Below are 15269 nucleotides of genomic sequence, written 5' to 3'. Positions count from 1 at the left end.
GAGCCAGGACTTCTGGATCCTGGGAAAAAGAAGGAAAAGATTGGGGCTATGGACACCAGGGTCCCAGGGGAGCCCGGCTGGCCAGAGGGGGAGGGGTGGGGCAGGAATGCAAAGAGCTGGCTCTCTCCTCAGACACCTGATCCCAGCCTGTCCAGCAGCCGTCCTGTTGGCAGCCAGCCTCAGTGCTCCCCAGAGCCAGCCGCGTGGCAGCATCGAGGGCACAGGGAGGGGGAAGGGGATCCTGTCGGGGAAGCCAGTGGGACTAAAAGTCTGGCATCCCTTCTTTATTTGCTAGTCTATGCTTTCACCCCAAAGATACAGATAGAAAACCCAGAAAACATACACACACCCTTCCCCATCAACAACAGGCATCCACCTCCCCACCCCAGCACCCGCTGAACCACCCTGGCCCTGGCCATCTTCTGCTCTGCCCGAGGACCCAGCATCCAGCCCCACTCACGACTCACTAAGGTAAGCCTCCACCTTCCAGCTTTACCTGCCCTCTCTCAGTCACTCCAAGGAAGAGAAGAGCTCCCTAGCCTGGCTTTAAGGACCAGGTGTCTGCCCTTCAGCCTGCACCCTTAACCCTGCAAAATCCCCTTCTCGGACTCAGAAGCTCCGCCCCAGGTATCAGCTGTGCCCCGCCTGGGGAAACTCAGAACTCCAGCTTGACTCCCACAACCCAGCCTTCAGGGCTTCTCTTACCTGCCCAGACCCACACCGCGCTCAGCTCCAGCACCAGCGATACCAGCAGGACGAGGCGACGGCAGCGGCTGCACCGCTCCATGGCTGGCTACTGGAACCGGATCCCAAGGACCCAGATGTGGCCGGAGGCGCTGGACGCCCCGAGGCTGACAGGAGAGAGCGAGCCGGCTTGAGTCTCAAACGTCGGGGTGCGGGGGAGGTCAGAGGCTCTCCGCGGGCGACAGCTCTCGGCGGCCTGGCTCCATGCAGCGAGGCGCCGTCGGGGCTCCGGAGCTGCTCCCTCTTCGGTGGCTGCCGCTCCTGAGTGTCCCCGGCCACCCTGGCGGCCCAGAGCCCCCACCGCGCCTCCGCCCCCGACCCAGCCCCTGGCTGCGGTTGCCCGCCCACAGCCACCGAAGGGAAACCCCACCCTCGAGCTCCACCTGGGGGGGGGGGGTGCGGAATGGGAACTCTCCTTCGCTGACCCTCGCACTGCTGTCTTCTGCTCCTTGCAGGGACTTACTGGCCTGTACCCTAAGATCCTCTTTTCAGGAATCTCAGTATCTCTTTCGCAGCGCTTTCCTTTTCTAGTACCCAGACGACCAGTCACAGGCCCCCAGTCTGTCCCCTTTCAGCAGAGTCCTGGGCGGGATTTAGGGCATAATGGGAGGAGAGAGGCGGGTCTGGGGGTCGCCACCTCCCCCCATCAAGTCTCTGTAATTACTTGCCCTCAGCCCGCCCGGTGTAATTACAGAGCAGGGCAGGGGCAGGGGTATTTATAGACAAGGATATAGATAGCGACTGGAGACCTGCAGCTCCGCCGTCGCAGGGAGTGGGCGCAGGTAGTCAGAGGGGTGGCAGCAGGAACCGGCGTGGTGGCGGGGGGGGGGGGAAGAAAGGCCAGAGGCCGGAAGAAACCGACAAACACTGGATAGTCAGGTCTAAGGAGGTGACAATGAAGGGACGAGGTAAGGGAGGCCGGGCGCCCAGACGGAAAGGGACCCCGTGGAGACGAGAGGGCGAGTTGGAAGAGTCCAGGGAAACTGGGTCACTCAGGGAGGAGAGGCGTCCCCCAGGCGGGCAAAGCCCGAGGCCGCCGCGCCCAGCGCCCAGTGCGCCCCCACGAACGGGCACGGCGCCGGGTCTGCCCGGAGCCCGCGGCGCGGCCGGTTCGGCCGGGAGCGAGCAGAGGCGCCGCCGCCCGCTGGCGCTAGGAGAGCGCAAGTGAACAAGGAGCCTTTGAGAATCAGCCGCCCCGCCTTCCTCCGGCCGGCCTGCCCCATGCCTGGAACACCCTCTCCCCCCCTCCCCGACAAAGCGCGCCTTGTGTCCCCCACCCTGCGCCCGCCTCTCAGGCCCCAGGGCACCTCGATGGCAGCATCGGCAGCGTCAAGGAGCTCCCTACCGGATGCCCCCCACACCCAGCCCATCACAGCGCTGCCCACTTCCCAACAGTCACCTCGGTCCAGAAAACAGCAATTTTAATTTGAAAGCGATTTTGTGTGTGAGAGGGGAAAGGAACCCCAGAGAGAAAAGCTGCAGGGCAAAAATCATGCAGCCCCAACACCCCAACTCCAAATAGGCTGACCATATCCCCTCAATTCTCAGGCCAGGGTCCTGTGTCCCTGCTGCCTATACTGTATGTGCCCAGGGCTGGGGGACAGCTGGGAAGGGATGAGCCTAAGATTGTTCACCAAACCAGCCCCTACCTCACCCTGCCATCACAGCCAGGCCCTGTCCCCAAGGTAGACAGGGAGAGATCGGGGAGGAGGGTGGGAAGGCCAGTGTTTCAGGAACCCCAGGGACAGATCATCTCAGGGCCCTGCCTTTTTCAAACACTACCTCCACCACTGGCATTTCTCAGTCAACCTGGGAAAGTACAGTACTTCTTTGAGTCTAACTGTAAGTCATCCTCAGAGGAAATTAAAAATAGCAGATTGGTTCTACATGTCCACCCGCCGCCCGTTAACCACCACCTTATTTTTCAGTCTGACTGCAGCAGCAGGTGAAGTGTGAGAGGGACTCTGAAGAGGGCAATGACAGGCCATCTTCCTCTTCCAGAGAAGCCCCTGTCTGTCAGGCTTGGTTAGAGGAAGCCCTGTCAGAGCACTCCTCCTGTGTCCATCAGTCTGGGAGGCCTGCCCCCCAGTATCCATCTCTGGGAGAGTTCCTATTTCCACTCCTCAGATGGGGAGCTAAGTGAGGGAGGATGAGAAGTAAGTAATGTCCTGGGAGCAAGGCCAGTGCTTTGTGCTGGGAGGACAGATCACTCCAGGCAGGGGGTGAGAAATCACCCCAAATCACGGCAAACCCAGACAAATTCAGGGACTCAAGGCCACTGAAGAGAGAGGTCCAGCCCTCACAAGGAACTAGGGTCCCCTGACTTGTGATACCAAGCAAACCCCTTGGAGGGTTGATGAACCCCCTTGGAGGTCTCGGTTCTGCCCTGTACTCCTCACCTCACCAAGATTCTAGGAACACAGCCCCTCCCACCCTGCCCCAAGGCTTGGAGTCCTCTCAGATGTGCACTCATCAAGTGTGGGGAGCACCACATTTGGGTCTGGGCTCAGGCTAGCTGGTGGGGAGCCTCAAGCATCTCCATGAGGAAGGTGTCGATGGGAGTGTCACCAATGAGTTTGAAGAAAAACAGATGCTCTAGACACTTAAGGCCGATGGACCTAAGGGCAGGAAGACGGAGCAGCAGCTTGGCAAACCTGAGACAGAGGTGAGAGAAGCCAAGTGAGAGCTGGAGCCACATGGGTCCTGAACACATCCTTATGGCTTCATCCCGCACCCCTGTGGGAGCCTCAGTACCCTACCCACAACCCCTCATTCCCACAGCTCCTTCTCACCGTCCCTGCTGCTCAGGGTACTTCTGTTTGCAGTAAGTCTCCAGAGATGCGTACACCTTCTCCCGCAGGACCTCCACTTCACTGGGGTTGGAGAGGCCCTTGGCATCTGGGTTGGCAGGGAAGAGAGAACAGGAGGACAAATCAAGTCAGGACAAGTGTGGAGATGCTGTCCACACGATGTCCCTTTGGGGCCCCACCTACTTGCCCTTCACCAGCTGCCTGGCAAGGGAAAAAGGGCACATCAGGTTTGTGGGATGGGCAGAGGGAAATACATCAGTGGATGTGTTTATGTGTTTTTTTCTTGGTCAGCTGGGAGATTTTCTGGTTGAGGGTCTTACTAAGGGGGTCAGCTGGGTAACTTAAGAGTCTCCAGAGAAGAGAAGGCTCCAAGGGTGCCTTGGTCTTGAGAGACAGGGGCCATCCTCCTCTTACCTGGATTAAACAGAATGATTGCCCTCAGGCAGCCAAGCTCTGTCTTGTCCATCCTCATGTCACGCATTTTGGACACTAGCTCTGTCAGCACCCTGGAGAGGGACCTGCAGGTCACTCAAAGGTCACAGCTCAGCCAGCCTTGGACACGGACCAGCCAATAGCCCCACCCCCTCTACCTATGGGCCAGCGGAGGCCACTGACCGATCAAAGATGGCTCCCACGCCCGCAGAATGAGCTGAGTTGCGGTGCACATGAAGACCTGTGGCAAGGAGGATGCCATCTCGGACATCAATGGATCGGTGGGAGAAGGAGGCAATAAGGAGCTCATTCCAGCCTGGGTGGGAGACAGCAAGAGTCAGAAGCCAGAGATCAGGCATAGAAGTCAAAGCACACTGGGGAAGAAGAGGTGGTGAGGTCAGTGAACTTGGCTCCCTGGGTATGCAAGTATGCACTGGGGTCACTAAGGTCAAGTCAAAAAGGGGTCAAATGTCAAGAGAGCAAAGGAATACAAGTCCACTGACCTGCCCGTAGCAATATGACCTGGTCATCCAGAGGCAAGGAAGAAAAGTGTGGGATCCTCTTCGCCCACTCAACAAGTGTGAATAGCTGTTTATCAGCTGCCTGACAGATGTTAGTCACAGGGTCATTTGGCTGCAGGGGATGGGGAATAAAAGTTATGGAAGTTTGGAGGTACACTGGAGCCCCACCCTTCTAAGAGGCTTTCGACATCCCCTCCTTATACGGAATCTCTCTGCAAGCCCCATCTGAACCCACCCCTGTAAATCAGGCTTCTCATCTGGCATCCAGGAAAACAATTGTTTATTTAGGACTTGCTTGGGGTTCTGCCCATGGGTTGTTTTTGGGGGAGGGACAGAGGAAGCTATCAGACCCACCTCAGATGTTTGAGAGACTTTCTTTGGCAGCACTTCCAGTCCCAGGCAGTGTTAGAGAGGTTGTGAGGGGAAGGGGAGGAGGAAATAAAAGACCCAGACTCCCACCCCCGTCCCCCCATCAGGAAGGAGAGTGGAATGACCCCATCACTCACGCTGCTGCCGCTACCCCCGGTTCCCCCAGGACCCTCAACGCCCTGGTCACTCTTCTGCTCCACAGCAAGCTCTGCCTCCAGGATCCTGTCCACAGGCATCTCCTCAGGGGCTCCCCCAGCCCCCTCCCCATCTCCATCCTTGTCCTTCCCCCGCTGACGCTCCTCCTGTACCGCTGGGGAAAAGGCAGGAGAAGAAAAAACAGAAAGTCAGCAGCCAGCCATGAAAGGGTTCCAAAACATCTTCAGGGCCTTACCAAGGTCTCATGGCCCGTAAGACATATTTGTGGAAACTGGGAACATCACTAGAAACAAAGTGGAATGAAGGCAGTGTGGAAACGGGTTATAAAAGGGCAAAAAATTAGCCAAGAAGACAAGGGCAAAATGTGACAAGCACATTTCATTTTAACATTCACGCAGTTATTTTAACAGCCCTGTGAGCTCTTACCCCTATTTCTAAAGATGAAAATATTGGGGCTTTGAGAAGTTAAATAGCCTGCCCAAGTTCACATAACACATGGCACATCTGAATCCAAGTGTGCCTGACTGCAAATTTTGTGCTCTTCTGACCCAACAAAGGGGCAATGAAAGGAACACTGGCCTGGGTCTTCTGAGCTGTGGGTTCTGATCCCAGCCCTGCAACTGTTTTGTTTCATGACCTTGGGAAAGCCATGCCTGAGGCTCATCTCCTTTAAAATGAAGAGTCTGACCAAGTGAAAGGGATACTCTATAATGCATTTCTGAGAATCCCAGAATCAGACTTAAGAAGGTAAGATAAAGAAGAGGAAAAGCAGCCTTGGGATCTTCAATAAAGTCTATAGCTTAAAAGTACAGTGTTCCAGAATTTGAAGGAAAAACCAGACAATAGAGAGACTGAAACCAAAAAAGGATCAAAGGGTCAAAGAAAGGAGAGACTATTCAGGTTAGAGAAGGGGTGACAGAGAAGCCCACCAAGAGAAGGTAAATTTATTCTACTCTAGCACCAGACGGGGGAGTGGTCTCAGGTGCAGGGCACAGAAGCAGACCCATTTAGAAGGAAACTCAAGGGACCAGATCAGGATACCAGGGACAAGTGCTGATGAGGAGGGGAGAGGGAAATCAAATATCGCCCTCTAGAGGAGAGAGAGAACAGTCCAGCCTCTCTGAGATGGATAGCAGGTGGTTTCCCCAAGTCTTCCCTTGGCCCCTTCCCTCCTCTCCCATAGGGCAGATGGACAGGCCCTTACCTTCCCTCTTCATGCCAGTGGCTAGGCACTTCTGATAGCGGCAGTACTGACAGCGATTCCGCTGGCGCTTGTCCACCGTGCAGTCCTTGTTGTCCCTGCACGAGTAGGTCAGGTCCTTCCGGATGGTGCGCTTGAAGAAGCCTTTGCAACCCTCACAGCTGTAAACCCCGTAGTGTTTGCCTACAAGAAGGGGGAAGGGCAATGACAAGGCAGCAAGTAGACCCCTCACCATTAGGTCTCTGACAAGCTTAGTTTAAGTTCACTTTGTGTTTACCAAATACAGAGATGAGAAACCAGCACACGGGTGCGATGATCCAGTCCCACTCTCCTCACTGTTCAAAAACCCTGTACCAGCCCCCTTTTCCCTCTGACCACTGCCCATCCCACATCTGAGCTTCAGGATCCTTAGCTCTCTCTCATCAGGCCTTCCCCAGCGCACTGGCTCCAACAAGACCCCATGCAGCCCTCGGAATGCCACAAGTAATGGTAAATTACAAACTCCCTTTCTTCTCTGCTGACCCTCTGGACCCCATACCTGAGCTTCGGTCCCCGCAGATTGCACATAGTCGTTTGCCAGCCCCAGGGCCACCTGGAGGGGTTGGACAGTGCAGGCCCCGGACCCCTAAGACTGGTGGCTTCACATCTTCAGGGGGGCCAGACCCACCCCCAGGGAGCGACACTGTTGAGTTAATCTGGGATGGGGAAATAGGGAAGTCACAGGGAGACTCACTGGGAAGAAGAACCTCTTGGAGGTGATGGAAATCATCCCTACACCTAGAAGGGCCCTGCATTGAACATTAGGGAAGATATTATTTAAACAGCAGTCTATGTGAAGAGGCATCCCTGGAGCGTAACCCCAAAGAAATTAGACATACAGTTCCCTCTGAAACTGTGCAAAACAGTGGCCCTGAAAGGCATGTATCTCAGAATGACAGATGGGACAAAAAGGGCAGAAAATCACTGATTGGTGAAAGGGACATAAAAACTATAAGGGTTGGAGAGGAAGCATGCACTGAAAGATCAGTCACCTCAGGAAGGGCAAAGGGTCTCACAAGGACCACAGGCCTGCCAGCATTAGATGACTGGAAGGTCAGTGGGCTATGGGGAAGTTCACACAAGGATCCGGGGTCACAAGGAAATGAAAGTGGAGAGGCAGTAAGTGGGCCACAACCTCTCACCTGGGGACTGCTGACAGGCCCGGAGAATCCTGGGGGAGCTGGAGGGGGCAGACCAGGGGACCCCATGGAAGAGCTGATGACCGGGAAGGGGGAGCCCAGTTGTGGGGGTGGCATCGGAGGTGGGAGTGGGGCCCCAGAGCCTCCAAGGGATGGGGCTGCAGAAGGAGGTAAGGGTAGCCCAGGAGGAGAAGGGGGAAGGGCCCCCTGGGGAAGGGGATTTGGGGAGGAACTGTCTGGGCTTCGGGAGTCTGAGGAAGGGACACATACAGGCACAGAGACACACAAACAGAGAAACAAAAAGAGAAAATGAGTCTTCAATCATCCCACTGGAGACTTTAATTCTCTCTCTAATCTCCCACCGCGCCCCACCCAACCCCACTCATCCCCAAGTCCAGAGACCGCCCCACTCCCTGCTGTAAACGGTTTAAATGTTAAGAGGAGGGGGTGGACAAAAAGGATAATTCAGGAGAGGAAAAATTCCAAGCAAGGCACTTGGTCACCCCAAGCCGGAAGCGTCCCGGGTGGGTGGGGCAGCACGTGGGGTGGACGAGCCGGCCCCTCCATTCCCAGCTTGGAGCCGGAGCGTGCGGGAAGAGGAAGGGACCCCCCGTAGGACACAGGATCCGACTTCAAACGTCCAGAGTCCTCCTCCTTGAGGACTTGTGTCCCACTCCCGGGACCCCCGGAGCGAAGGGCCTCAGGCGGCCACCGCCAGGAGGGCGGAAGCTCCCCCGCCCCGCCCCGGGGGGAGGGCGCTAAGGCCCTCCGCAGGGAGGGGACGCGTGTTTACAAACAAGGGGGCGGGAGCGCCAGGGAAAGAGCGCCAGAGGAGCTGGGGGAGGGGTTGCAGATAGCGCGGTCACTGGCTCGCCTGTTCACGGGCTCGAACACTCACCCCGCCCGCTGTCGCCCATCCCGTCCCGTCCAGCCTCCCCCGGCTCCGGCTCCGGGGTTTGTTGTTCTCCCACTGCCGCCGCCGCCGCCGCCGCGGGATCCAGCCAGGGCCGTCGCCGCCGCCACCGGGACGCGACCCCACAATGCATTTCTTTTCTCACCCCCACCGGCCCACACTGCCCTGCGGCATGCCGCTGGGGGAGGAAGGGCGGGCGAGCAGCCCAAGACATGATTCCTGGCTGAGTGTAGGGATACCAAAGAGGTACCAGGGATTCCCAAAGACTGACCGGGGGCTGGCCGAGTACAAGGAGGCCCCAGGGTAAAGGACTCTGGCCTGAACCGGGTCGAATTAGGCGCTTTGCTCTGCTCCGTACCAAAATGACAGCGCCGATATGGCAACCATCTTGGTATAGACGGGAAGTCTTCGGGTTAGTTCCCGCCCTCTCGTCTAGTTGGAAACGGAGGAGGCGGTCTCCTCGGACCTGTAAGCGGGCCTCGCCCAGCCTCCCCTCAAATAACCTCCACACTCGCACATGCGCATCAGGGAGGGCAGCCAAGTCAATACAGGAGAGCCGACATATTAGTAAAGGTATTGGAACCGAGGTAGAACGGAACTTCCTGTTCTCGCGGGAGCTAGAGGTGGGACTGCCACGTCTAAGCAAACGGGAAAAGGAAAGGATACTGGAGCCGGTGAGAATTCTCCGCTTTACCCTACTGTCCGTTCTTTTCAGGCCTTTTTGCCCACTTAGTGGGTCATAGAGACGAGGACCCAGAAGGCCCGTAAAACGGACGACCAAAGCCTAGAGCGGTGTCCAGGGGCCCTGCATCCGGGAGGGGGTTCGGGATTAAGAGAACGAGTCCTGGGAACAATGTGGGTGGGGACAGAATGGGGAGCGGCCCATAGAAGTGGACGGAAGGCGCGAGCGGAGTAAAGAGGACCCCACATAGGTATAGAGTTGAAGGTCAAGTGAAATCACTCTCTGTCCCTCTGGTCAGCGTGATGGCCAGAGGCCTGGAGGTCCCCCGCTGTGGGGCCGTGGGACTGCTGATCTGGGCGGCCTTGGGGCTGCTAGTGGCCGGACACGGAGGTCATGGCGACCTGCAAGAGGACCTGCACGAGGACTTCCATGGACACAGCCACAGGCAGTCACATGAGGATTTCCACCAAGGACACAGCCATGCCCATGGCCATGGCCACACTCACGAGAGCATCTGGCATGGGCATACCCACGGTCACGAACATGGACATTCACATGAGGATTTGCACCATGGCCATGGCCACTCCCATGAGAGCCTCTATCACAGAGGACATGGACATGACCATGAGCACAGCCATGGAGGCTATGGGGAGTCTGAGGCTCCAGGCATCAAGGAGGAATTGGACACTGTCACTCTCTGGGCCTACGTGAGTCCCCAGGGGATGGGAGGGAGAGGGTCTGATTCTGGATTGTTGGGAAATCCTACACCACTTGACCCCTGACTGTCCCTCACCAGGCACTGGGGGCCACAGTGCTAATCTCTGCAGCTCCGTTTTTCGTTCTCTTCCTTATCCCTGTGGAGTCAAACTGCCCCCGGCACCGTTCTCTGCTCCAGATCCTGCTCAGTTTTGCTTCAGGTGGACTGCTGGGAGATGCCTTCCTGCACCTCATCCCTCATGCCCTGGGTAAGTGACCTCTGGTCTTTACCTCAAATCTTAATGTATTTTATTCTTTGGACAAAAGGGTTCTTTCCTCTTGCCGACCTGCCAGTATTCCCCAAAATGCACACCCCTTGAGCAGGATATTCCTTCATCTAGCCTTTTCTCCTGCTTCCTCCAGAACCTCATTCTCACCATCCTCTGGAGCAACCTGGACATGGACACTCCCACAATGGTGAGAAAGGGGTGGAAGGAGCCAGGTTGGGGTGCTGGGAAAGGTTTGTCCCTCCCTAATCTTCTCTCAAACTTGGGGTAGAGGAGTCTGAAATCCTCATTTCCTTTAATGTCTCAAAACCTCCATTCCCAGGCCAGGGCCCCATTCTGTCTGTGGGACTGTGGGTCCTCAGTGGAATTGTTGCCTTTCTTGTGGTGGAGAAATTTGTGAGACATGTAAAAGGAGGACATGGACACAGTCATGGACATGGACACACTCATGGTCACACACATGGAAGCCATGGACATGGAAGACAGGGTGAGCCCAGAAACAGTTTTCATAAAAGCCACCTTGTCTACCTCAGAATCTGCTAATTTTATGGCTCTTAGATGGGAGGGGACTTCCCCTTTTGAAGGTATTTTGTTCCCCACTCTTACCAACTTTTTTCTTCCCTCAGAGCATCCTTCAAAGAAGAAGCAGAGCTCAGAGGAAGAAGAAAAGGAAGGAGAGGGGTCACAGAAGAGAAGACGAGGGAGCACAGGGCCCAAAGATGGGCCAGTGAGACCTGAGAATTCTGAAGATGAAAAAACAGGTTCAGGTGAGGGCCAGGGTTGGTGATGCTCGGGCAAGGAGCATCATCGTGAATCACATGGAATATACACTGCGGATAATGGCAGGTGTCTGGGAAACACAGAGGGGCTAGTTGTGAAGTGGTCTGTGTAAAGGTGATCAGGGCTGACCAGGGCTGGGACTGCGGAGGATGGATGTCTCTAATTATTTTATCTTCCTTTTCTCCTGTACAAGATCTGCGTGTGTCAGGGTACCTAAATCTGGCTGCTGACCTGGCACACAACTTCACAGATGGTCTGGCCATTGGTGCTTCATTTCGTGGGGGTCGGGGGCTAGGGATCGTGACCACACTGACTGTCTTGCTCCATGAAGTGCCCCATGAAGTCGGGGACTTTGCCATCTTGGTCCAGTCTGGGTGCAGCAAAAAGCAGGTTGGTGATGATATGCACCAAACATGGTTGTCTCAAATCCTTTATCCTCTGCTCACCCCATACCCAAGAATTGTTTCTCATTAGTTCCAAACAAGTCATACTGTTACTAACAAATTCTCTAGAAATGAGAGGGGGAAGTTCTCTTTCTTTGTCCTGTCAGTGTTTCTTAAACTGTGGTCTATAAACCATCTGAATGGTTTATGAGGGTCTTTCACACTCAGCTCCCCACCCTGATCTACTGGGTCAGGTCTGTGGAAAGAACCTCTTTGATGTCTAAGGTTGTTCAGAAAGTGTCTATTGTAGACCTTCCCCCACCCCACTTTTTGTCTTACTCTTTAGTTCTCAAAGGCATGTACCCTACCCATGTGCACCTATACTGATATCCTTTACATGTCATTGAGTGCCTCTCTCTTCTGCCCACCAGGCGATGCGTCTACAACTACTCACGGCAGTAGGGGCACTGGCAGGCACAGCCTGTGCCCTCCTAACTGAAGGAGGAGCAGTGGGCAATGAAATTGCAGGTGGTACAGGTCCTGGCTGGGTTCTACCATTCACTGCAGGTGGCTTTATCTATGTGGCAACAGTGTCGGTGTTGCCTGAGCTGTTGAGGGAGGCATCACCACTGCAGTCACTTCTGGAGGTGCTTGGGCTGCTGGGAGGAGTTGTCATGATGGTGCTGATTGCCCACCTCGAGTGAGAGGTAGGATAAACTGCCCCCACCCCAGCCCTGAACCTCTAGCCTCTTAAGTCTCCCAGGTCAGGGGACTGTGGAATTTGGAGGCCCTGGCCAGAGACATCTGCCAAAGAAGTTCTATCCTAGGAAAGTGGTGACTTTGGCATGAGGGCCATGGCAGTCCTACAAGGGGCTGCAGAGGTGAGAATGAGAGGCCAGAGGGGCCATAGTGTTTGTTGAGCATGTGCTGACCATGTTTTTGGATTTGCGGGGCTACATGGGGTCATAAAAAAGAGGAGGAGTGATGGCAGCCTACCCCTGTCCCCCTACTCAACCTCTTCACAGAGGACCAAGCTACTACACAGGCTTCTTCAGGGTCGTCTGACTCTTTCCCACCTGTTATTGGAAGTTTCAGGAAAGACCAGAGCCCTGGACAGAGGGTAGCAGGAAGAGTCAGGGATGATCAAATAAATGTCAATCGTGTGTCCTAATTTGGAAGTGATTGGGGGAGAGGGGGAGCTACTAATCTCATGGCCTGATTTTTTAATTTCTTTTTATATCACTGAATGGAAGGGGAGGGGTGGTGACCGGAAATAAAGTCTTTAAATCTTCCACCTCACACGCAGTCTTTGTCTTTTTAGGGGGAGTGGGGCGGCTCCCCACTACCTGACCCCCCAAGTCGTGGTACTTGGCTGCACCCTGGCTTGGCTGTGGGAGGTTGGTCTGCGCTGGCGGCCACAGTTGGCCTAGCGCCTGTGGGCCTTCGATTGGCGCGGCTTTGCTCTCGCCACGCCCCCTCTGAGCTCGGATTGGCTCAGTCCTGGAGTGGGTTCCCACCCACCTGCCCGCTGCTAACCATGGCGTCTCAACTCCGGCTCCGCTCCGCGCTGGCCCTGGTCACAGGTTGAAGGGGTGCTCTCGCTGGGTGGTTTGGGGTGCTGAAGTTGGGGTCGCGCCTTCGGACTCTGCAGCGATGTGGCCTCGTCCAAATTCTACTTTGTGCCCTGTTGGCCTCTGACCTCTGCCCACTCCTTCCTCCTACCTGCCAGCGTGTTCTCTCTTTCTCAGGCGCGGGTGGCGGCATCGGCAGAGCCGTCAGTGTGCGCCTGGCCGGAGAGGGGGCCACCGTGGCCGCTTGCGACCTGGACGGTGCAGCGGCACGGGAGACGGTGCGGCTGCTGCGCGGGCGGGGGAATGAGGAGGGGGTGTCCCGCGGCGCCCACGCTTCCTTCCAGGTTGATGTGTCTGAGGCAGGGGCCACCAGGCGCCTGCTGGAACAAGTGCAGGTGAACGCGAGAGACCTCGCCCCCTTTAAAGCTCTAACACTGCCTCTACTGCCCCTGGCTTTCCGTGGTATTTTGGTGTGTAACCTCCTCCTTCCATAGGCCTGTTTTTCTCGGCCTCCATCTGTCGTTGTGTCCTGTGCGGGCATCAACAGGGATGAGTTTCTGCTGCACATGTCTGAGGACGACTGGGACAAAGTCATAGCTGTCAATCTCAAGGTGGTGACCTCTGAACCCGTGACTTCTGGCTCCTCTAGCCTGGGGGAGGGAGTTGAAGAAAGACTGTCACTCCAACTGATCCTTTGTGCCTTGTTCCTCTCCCCAACCCAGAGCATCTTTCTAGTCACACAGGCTGCAGCCCAAGCCCTGGTGTCCAGTAGTTGTCATGGCTCCATCATCAATATCAGTAGCATCATAGGGAAGGTGAGGTTGAGCTGGGATGAGGTCAGCCAACTAAAATGGGCATAGAGAGGACAGCTCCTCCTTGGGACTTCTGACTCATCCCAATCTCTGACTCCCCTATAGGTGGGAAATGTGGGACAGACAAACTATGCAGCATCCAAGGCTGGAGTGATTGGGCTGACCCAGACTGCAGCCCGTGAGCTTGGACGGTTGGTCAGACGCCTGGGGAGAGGGGAAGTTTTGCTGAGGCTTATGGGAGGTCTGAGGAAAAGGTCAATGTTCAGTCCTCTCCAGAGTCATCAGCCACTCTCCCTTCCACAGACATGGAATCCGCTGTAACTCTGTCCTCCCAGGGTTCATTACAACACCTATGACACAAAAAGTGCCACAGAAAGTGCTGGACAAGGTAGGAGGCCGTGGGCAGAGAACTATATTACTCAAACCCAACCTCTCTGGGCTGCAGAGAGAGAATGCCAGGCACAGTGTCTGGCAAATTCAATTAAGTGTACAAAGAATGAATACAAAAGAAAAAAGGGTCAAAGACTTGGTCTACAAAAAAATCCATAAAAGAAACTTTCACCCACATATGTTTCCTTACAGGTGATTGGAATGATCCCGATGGGACATATGGGGAGCCCTGAGGGTGAGCACTGAGTGGGGACGAAGGCCCTGGGGAACGGTGCTAAGTGAAGAGATCCCAAAGTCTGTGGTATCTGAGAGGTTCTCACCAGGATTGGTTGTTTCTGTGTGTGCCTGGGGAGAGGGGGTGTTGCTAGGGGGAGGTGATGGCCACTTTGGTCTATAAGAGTGAGTAGGATTGTGCCCTCTCTCCACTATTCCCATAGATGTAGCAGATGTGGTTGCATTCTTGGCATCTGACGCCAGTGGATACATCACAGGGGCCTCAGTGGAAGTCACTGGTATGAGGCCATCCTGGGGAGGGAGAGGGCAGAGAAGTGGAACCCAGATGCTAAGAGAAAGTGAGGCAAGTCTGGTGCCACTGAGGAAGGGCAGAAGTTCCCACAGGCCAGGGACAGAAGTGGGTGCCCCAGCCCATTTTTCTCCACCTTTGCATCTGTCCAAATGTTTCTGCCCCTTCCAGGAGGTCTTTTCATGTAACTGCCTAAAGGACCCTGGACTCTGCACACTCCCTCACCACTCTGCCTGGCTTCCTGCTGGTGAGGACTCAGTTCCCGGGCTACAAAAGGGGTGGCAGTGTATGGCTCAGGAATGCTGAATATGGGAGGCAGGGGTGCTTGTGACCCTAATAAATTCCAAATCCTCTTCCCTGCCACCTCTGGTTCTTCTTGTGTCCAAGCTCTCAGACCCTTCCCCACCTCCCCCTCCTTTCCCTTTCCCAGAGGATTGTTCCCTTTCAGTGCCTGGTCTCCCAGGGCAACCCCCGCCACCGGGTGTGAGAGAAGAGAGTGTGTGTGTCTCTGGATGCGTGACACTCTGGGTCTTTTTGGGGGGGAGGGGTCTCTACCCCATCCCCTCCCACTCATCCTGCAGTCCCAGTCTCCTCCCCCCGATTCCCTGGGTCCTTATGGTCCCCAAGGGTGATTTGTCCATGGCCCCATCCTGGTGTCCAGTCTGGCCTTGAAAGGAGGTCTTGGAACAGGTGGCCCTCCCCCACCCCTCTCCTTTCTCCGAGTCTCCCCCTTTCCTTTCCACCTTACAATAGCTACAGCCGGCCTGGGGTCCAATGGGGGGGGATTAGGGGAGGGGGCCAGGATTAGGGGAATGGACCAG

At 55.7% G+C, this 15269-nt stretch overlaps 4 protein-coding genes across 18 annotated transcripts in view; 2 read left to right on the top strand and 2 right to left on the bottom strand.

Moving 5' to 3' along the window:
* The window catches only part of COL11A2 (collagen type XI alpha 2 chain), a 28217-nt gene extending 26657 nt beyond the window's left edge, over positions 1-1560 (bottom strand). For all 7 annotated transcript variants that reach the window (XM_057494201.1, XM_057494202.1, XM_057494203.1 and 4 more), the window contains exon 1: positions 706-1560. In XM_057494201.1, the coding sequence (XP_057350184.1) occupies positions 706-787 (82 nt within the window). In that variant the 5' untranslated portion in view covers positions 788-1560. The remainder of the gene's footprint in view (positions 1-705) is intronic.
* A 588-nt stretch (positions 1561-2148) lies between these two features.
* RXRB (retinoid X receptor beta) lies at positions 2149-8763 on the bottom strand. 6 transcript variants are annotated; one of them, XM_036927668.2, is made up of 11 exons: positions 8683-8763; positions 8310-8502; positions 7415-7662; positions 6772-6928; positions 6237-6416; positions 5014-5186; positions 4490-4619; positions 4170-4302; positions 3969-4072; positions 3537-3642; positions 2149-3398 (listed from the first exon to the last, which is right to left on the bottom strand). In XM_036927668.2, exons 2-11 carry the CDS (start codon positions 8455-8457, stop codon positions 3251-3253), a joined length of 1527 nt encoding a protein of 508 aa, XP_036783563.1. In that variant the 5' UTR covers positions 8458-8502; positions 8683-8763; the 3' UTR covers positions 2149-3250. The 6 variants fall into 6 exon arrangements, with proteins under 6 accessions (XP_036783563.1, XP_036783562.1, XP_036783559.1 ...); XM_036927667.2 differs by having other exon boundaries at positions 8596-8719; XM_036927664.2 differs by having other exon boundaries at positions 8310-8732.
* Positions 8764-8835: 72 nt separating this feature from the next.
* On the top strand, positions 8836-12451 carry SLC39A7 (solute carrier family 39 member 7). Of its 2 annotated transcripts, XM_036927670.2 has the most exons (8): positions 8836-8998; positions 9305-9713; positions 9803-9971; positions 10126-10179; positions 10312-10476; positions 10616-10756; positions 10963-11159; positions 11584-12451. In XM_036927670.2, exons 2-8 carry the CDS (start codon positions 9309-9311, stop codon positions 11854-11856), a joined length of 1404 nt encoding a protein of 467 aa, XP_036783565.2. In that variant the 5' UTR covers positions 8836-8998; positions 9305-9308; the 3' UTR covers positions 11857-12451. The 2 variants fall into 2 exon arrangements, with proteins under 2 accessions (XP_036783565.2, XP_036783567.2); XM_036927672.2 differs by lacking the exon at positions 8836-8998 and having other exon boundaries at positions 9400-9451; positions 9819-9971.
* Positions 12452-12589: 138 nt separating this feature from the next.
* On the top strand, positions 12590-14811 carry HSD17B8 (hydroxysteroid 17-beta dehydrogenase 8). 3 transcript variants are annotated; one of them, XM_036927674.2, is made up of 9 exons: positions 12590-12735; positions 12901-13118; positions 13218-13334; positions 13446-13538; positions 13641-13726; positions 13839-13923; positions 14118-14160; positions 14363-14437; positions 14620-14811. In XM_036927674.2, exons 1-9 carry the CDS (start codon positions 12690-12692, stop codon positions 14634-14636), a joined length of 780 nt encoding a protein of 259 aa, XP_036783569.2. In that variant the 5' UTR covers positions 12590-12689; the 3' UTR covers positions 14637-14811. The 3 variants fall into 3 exon arrangements, 2 of the variants coding, with proteins under 2 accessions (XP_036783569.2, XP_057350192.1); XR_008994451.1 differs by lacking the exon at positions 14118-14160; XM_057494209.1 differs by lacking the exon at positions 14363-14437.
* The last annotated feature ends 458 nt before the right edge of the window (positions 14812-15269 follow it).

The sequence above is a fragment of the Manis pentadactyla genome, chromosome 16 (genome assembly GCF_030020395.1).
Source record: "Manis pentadactyla isolate mManPen7 chromosome 16, mManPen7.hap1, whole genome shotgun sequence".
NCBI lineage: Eukaryota > Metazoa > Chordata > Mammalia > Pholidota > Manidae > Manis > Manis pentadactyla.
This window is presented reverse-complemented; position numbering and strand designations above follow the sequence as displayed.

Coding starts and splice junctions, on each gene's coding strand:
- HSD17B8 (XM_036927674.2), top strand. CDS start 12,690: ATGGCGTCTCAACTCCGGCTCCGCTCCGCGCTGGCCCTGGTCACAG. Junction 13,119..13,217: donor GCCTGCTGGAACAAGTGCAG/GTGAACGCGAGA, acceptor CTCCTTCCATAG/GCCTGTTTTTCTCGGCCTCC. Junction 13,539..13,640: donor TCAGTAGCATCATAGGGAAG/GTGAGGTTGAGC, acceptor ACTCCCCTATAG/GTGGGAAATGTGGGACAGAC.
- RXRB (XM_036927664.2), bottom strand. CDS start 8,538: ATGTCTTGGGCTGCTCGCCCGCCCTTCCTCCCCCAGCGGCATGCCGCA. Junction 6,929..7,414: donor GGCCTGTCAGCAGTCCCCAG/GTGAGAGGTTGT, acceptor TCCCCATCCCAG/ATTAACTCAACAGTGTCGCT. Junction 3,399..3,536: donor TACCCTGAGCAGCAGGGACG/GTGAGAAGGAGC, acceptor CCTCTGTCTCAG/GTTTGCCAAGCTGCTGCTCC.
- SLC39A7 (XM_036927670.2), top strand. CDS start 9,309: ATGGCCAGAGGCCTGGAGGTCCCCCGCTGTGGGGCCGTGGGACTGCTG. Junction 10,180..10,311: donor ACATGGACACTCCCACAATG/GTGAGAAAGGGG, acceptor CTCCATTCCCAG/GCCAGGGCCCCATTCTGTCT. Junction 11,160..11,583: donor CTGGGTGCAGCAAAAAGCAG/GTTGGTGATGAT, acceptor TCTGCCCACCAG/GCGATGCGTCTACAACTACT.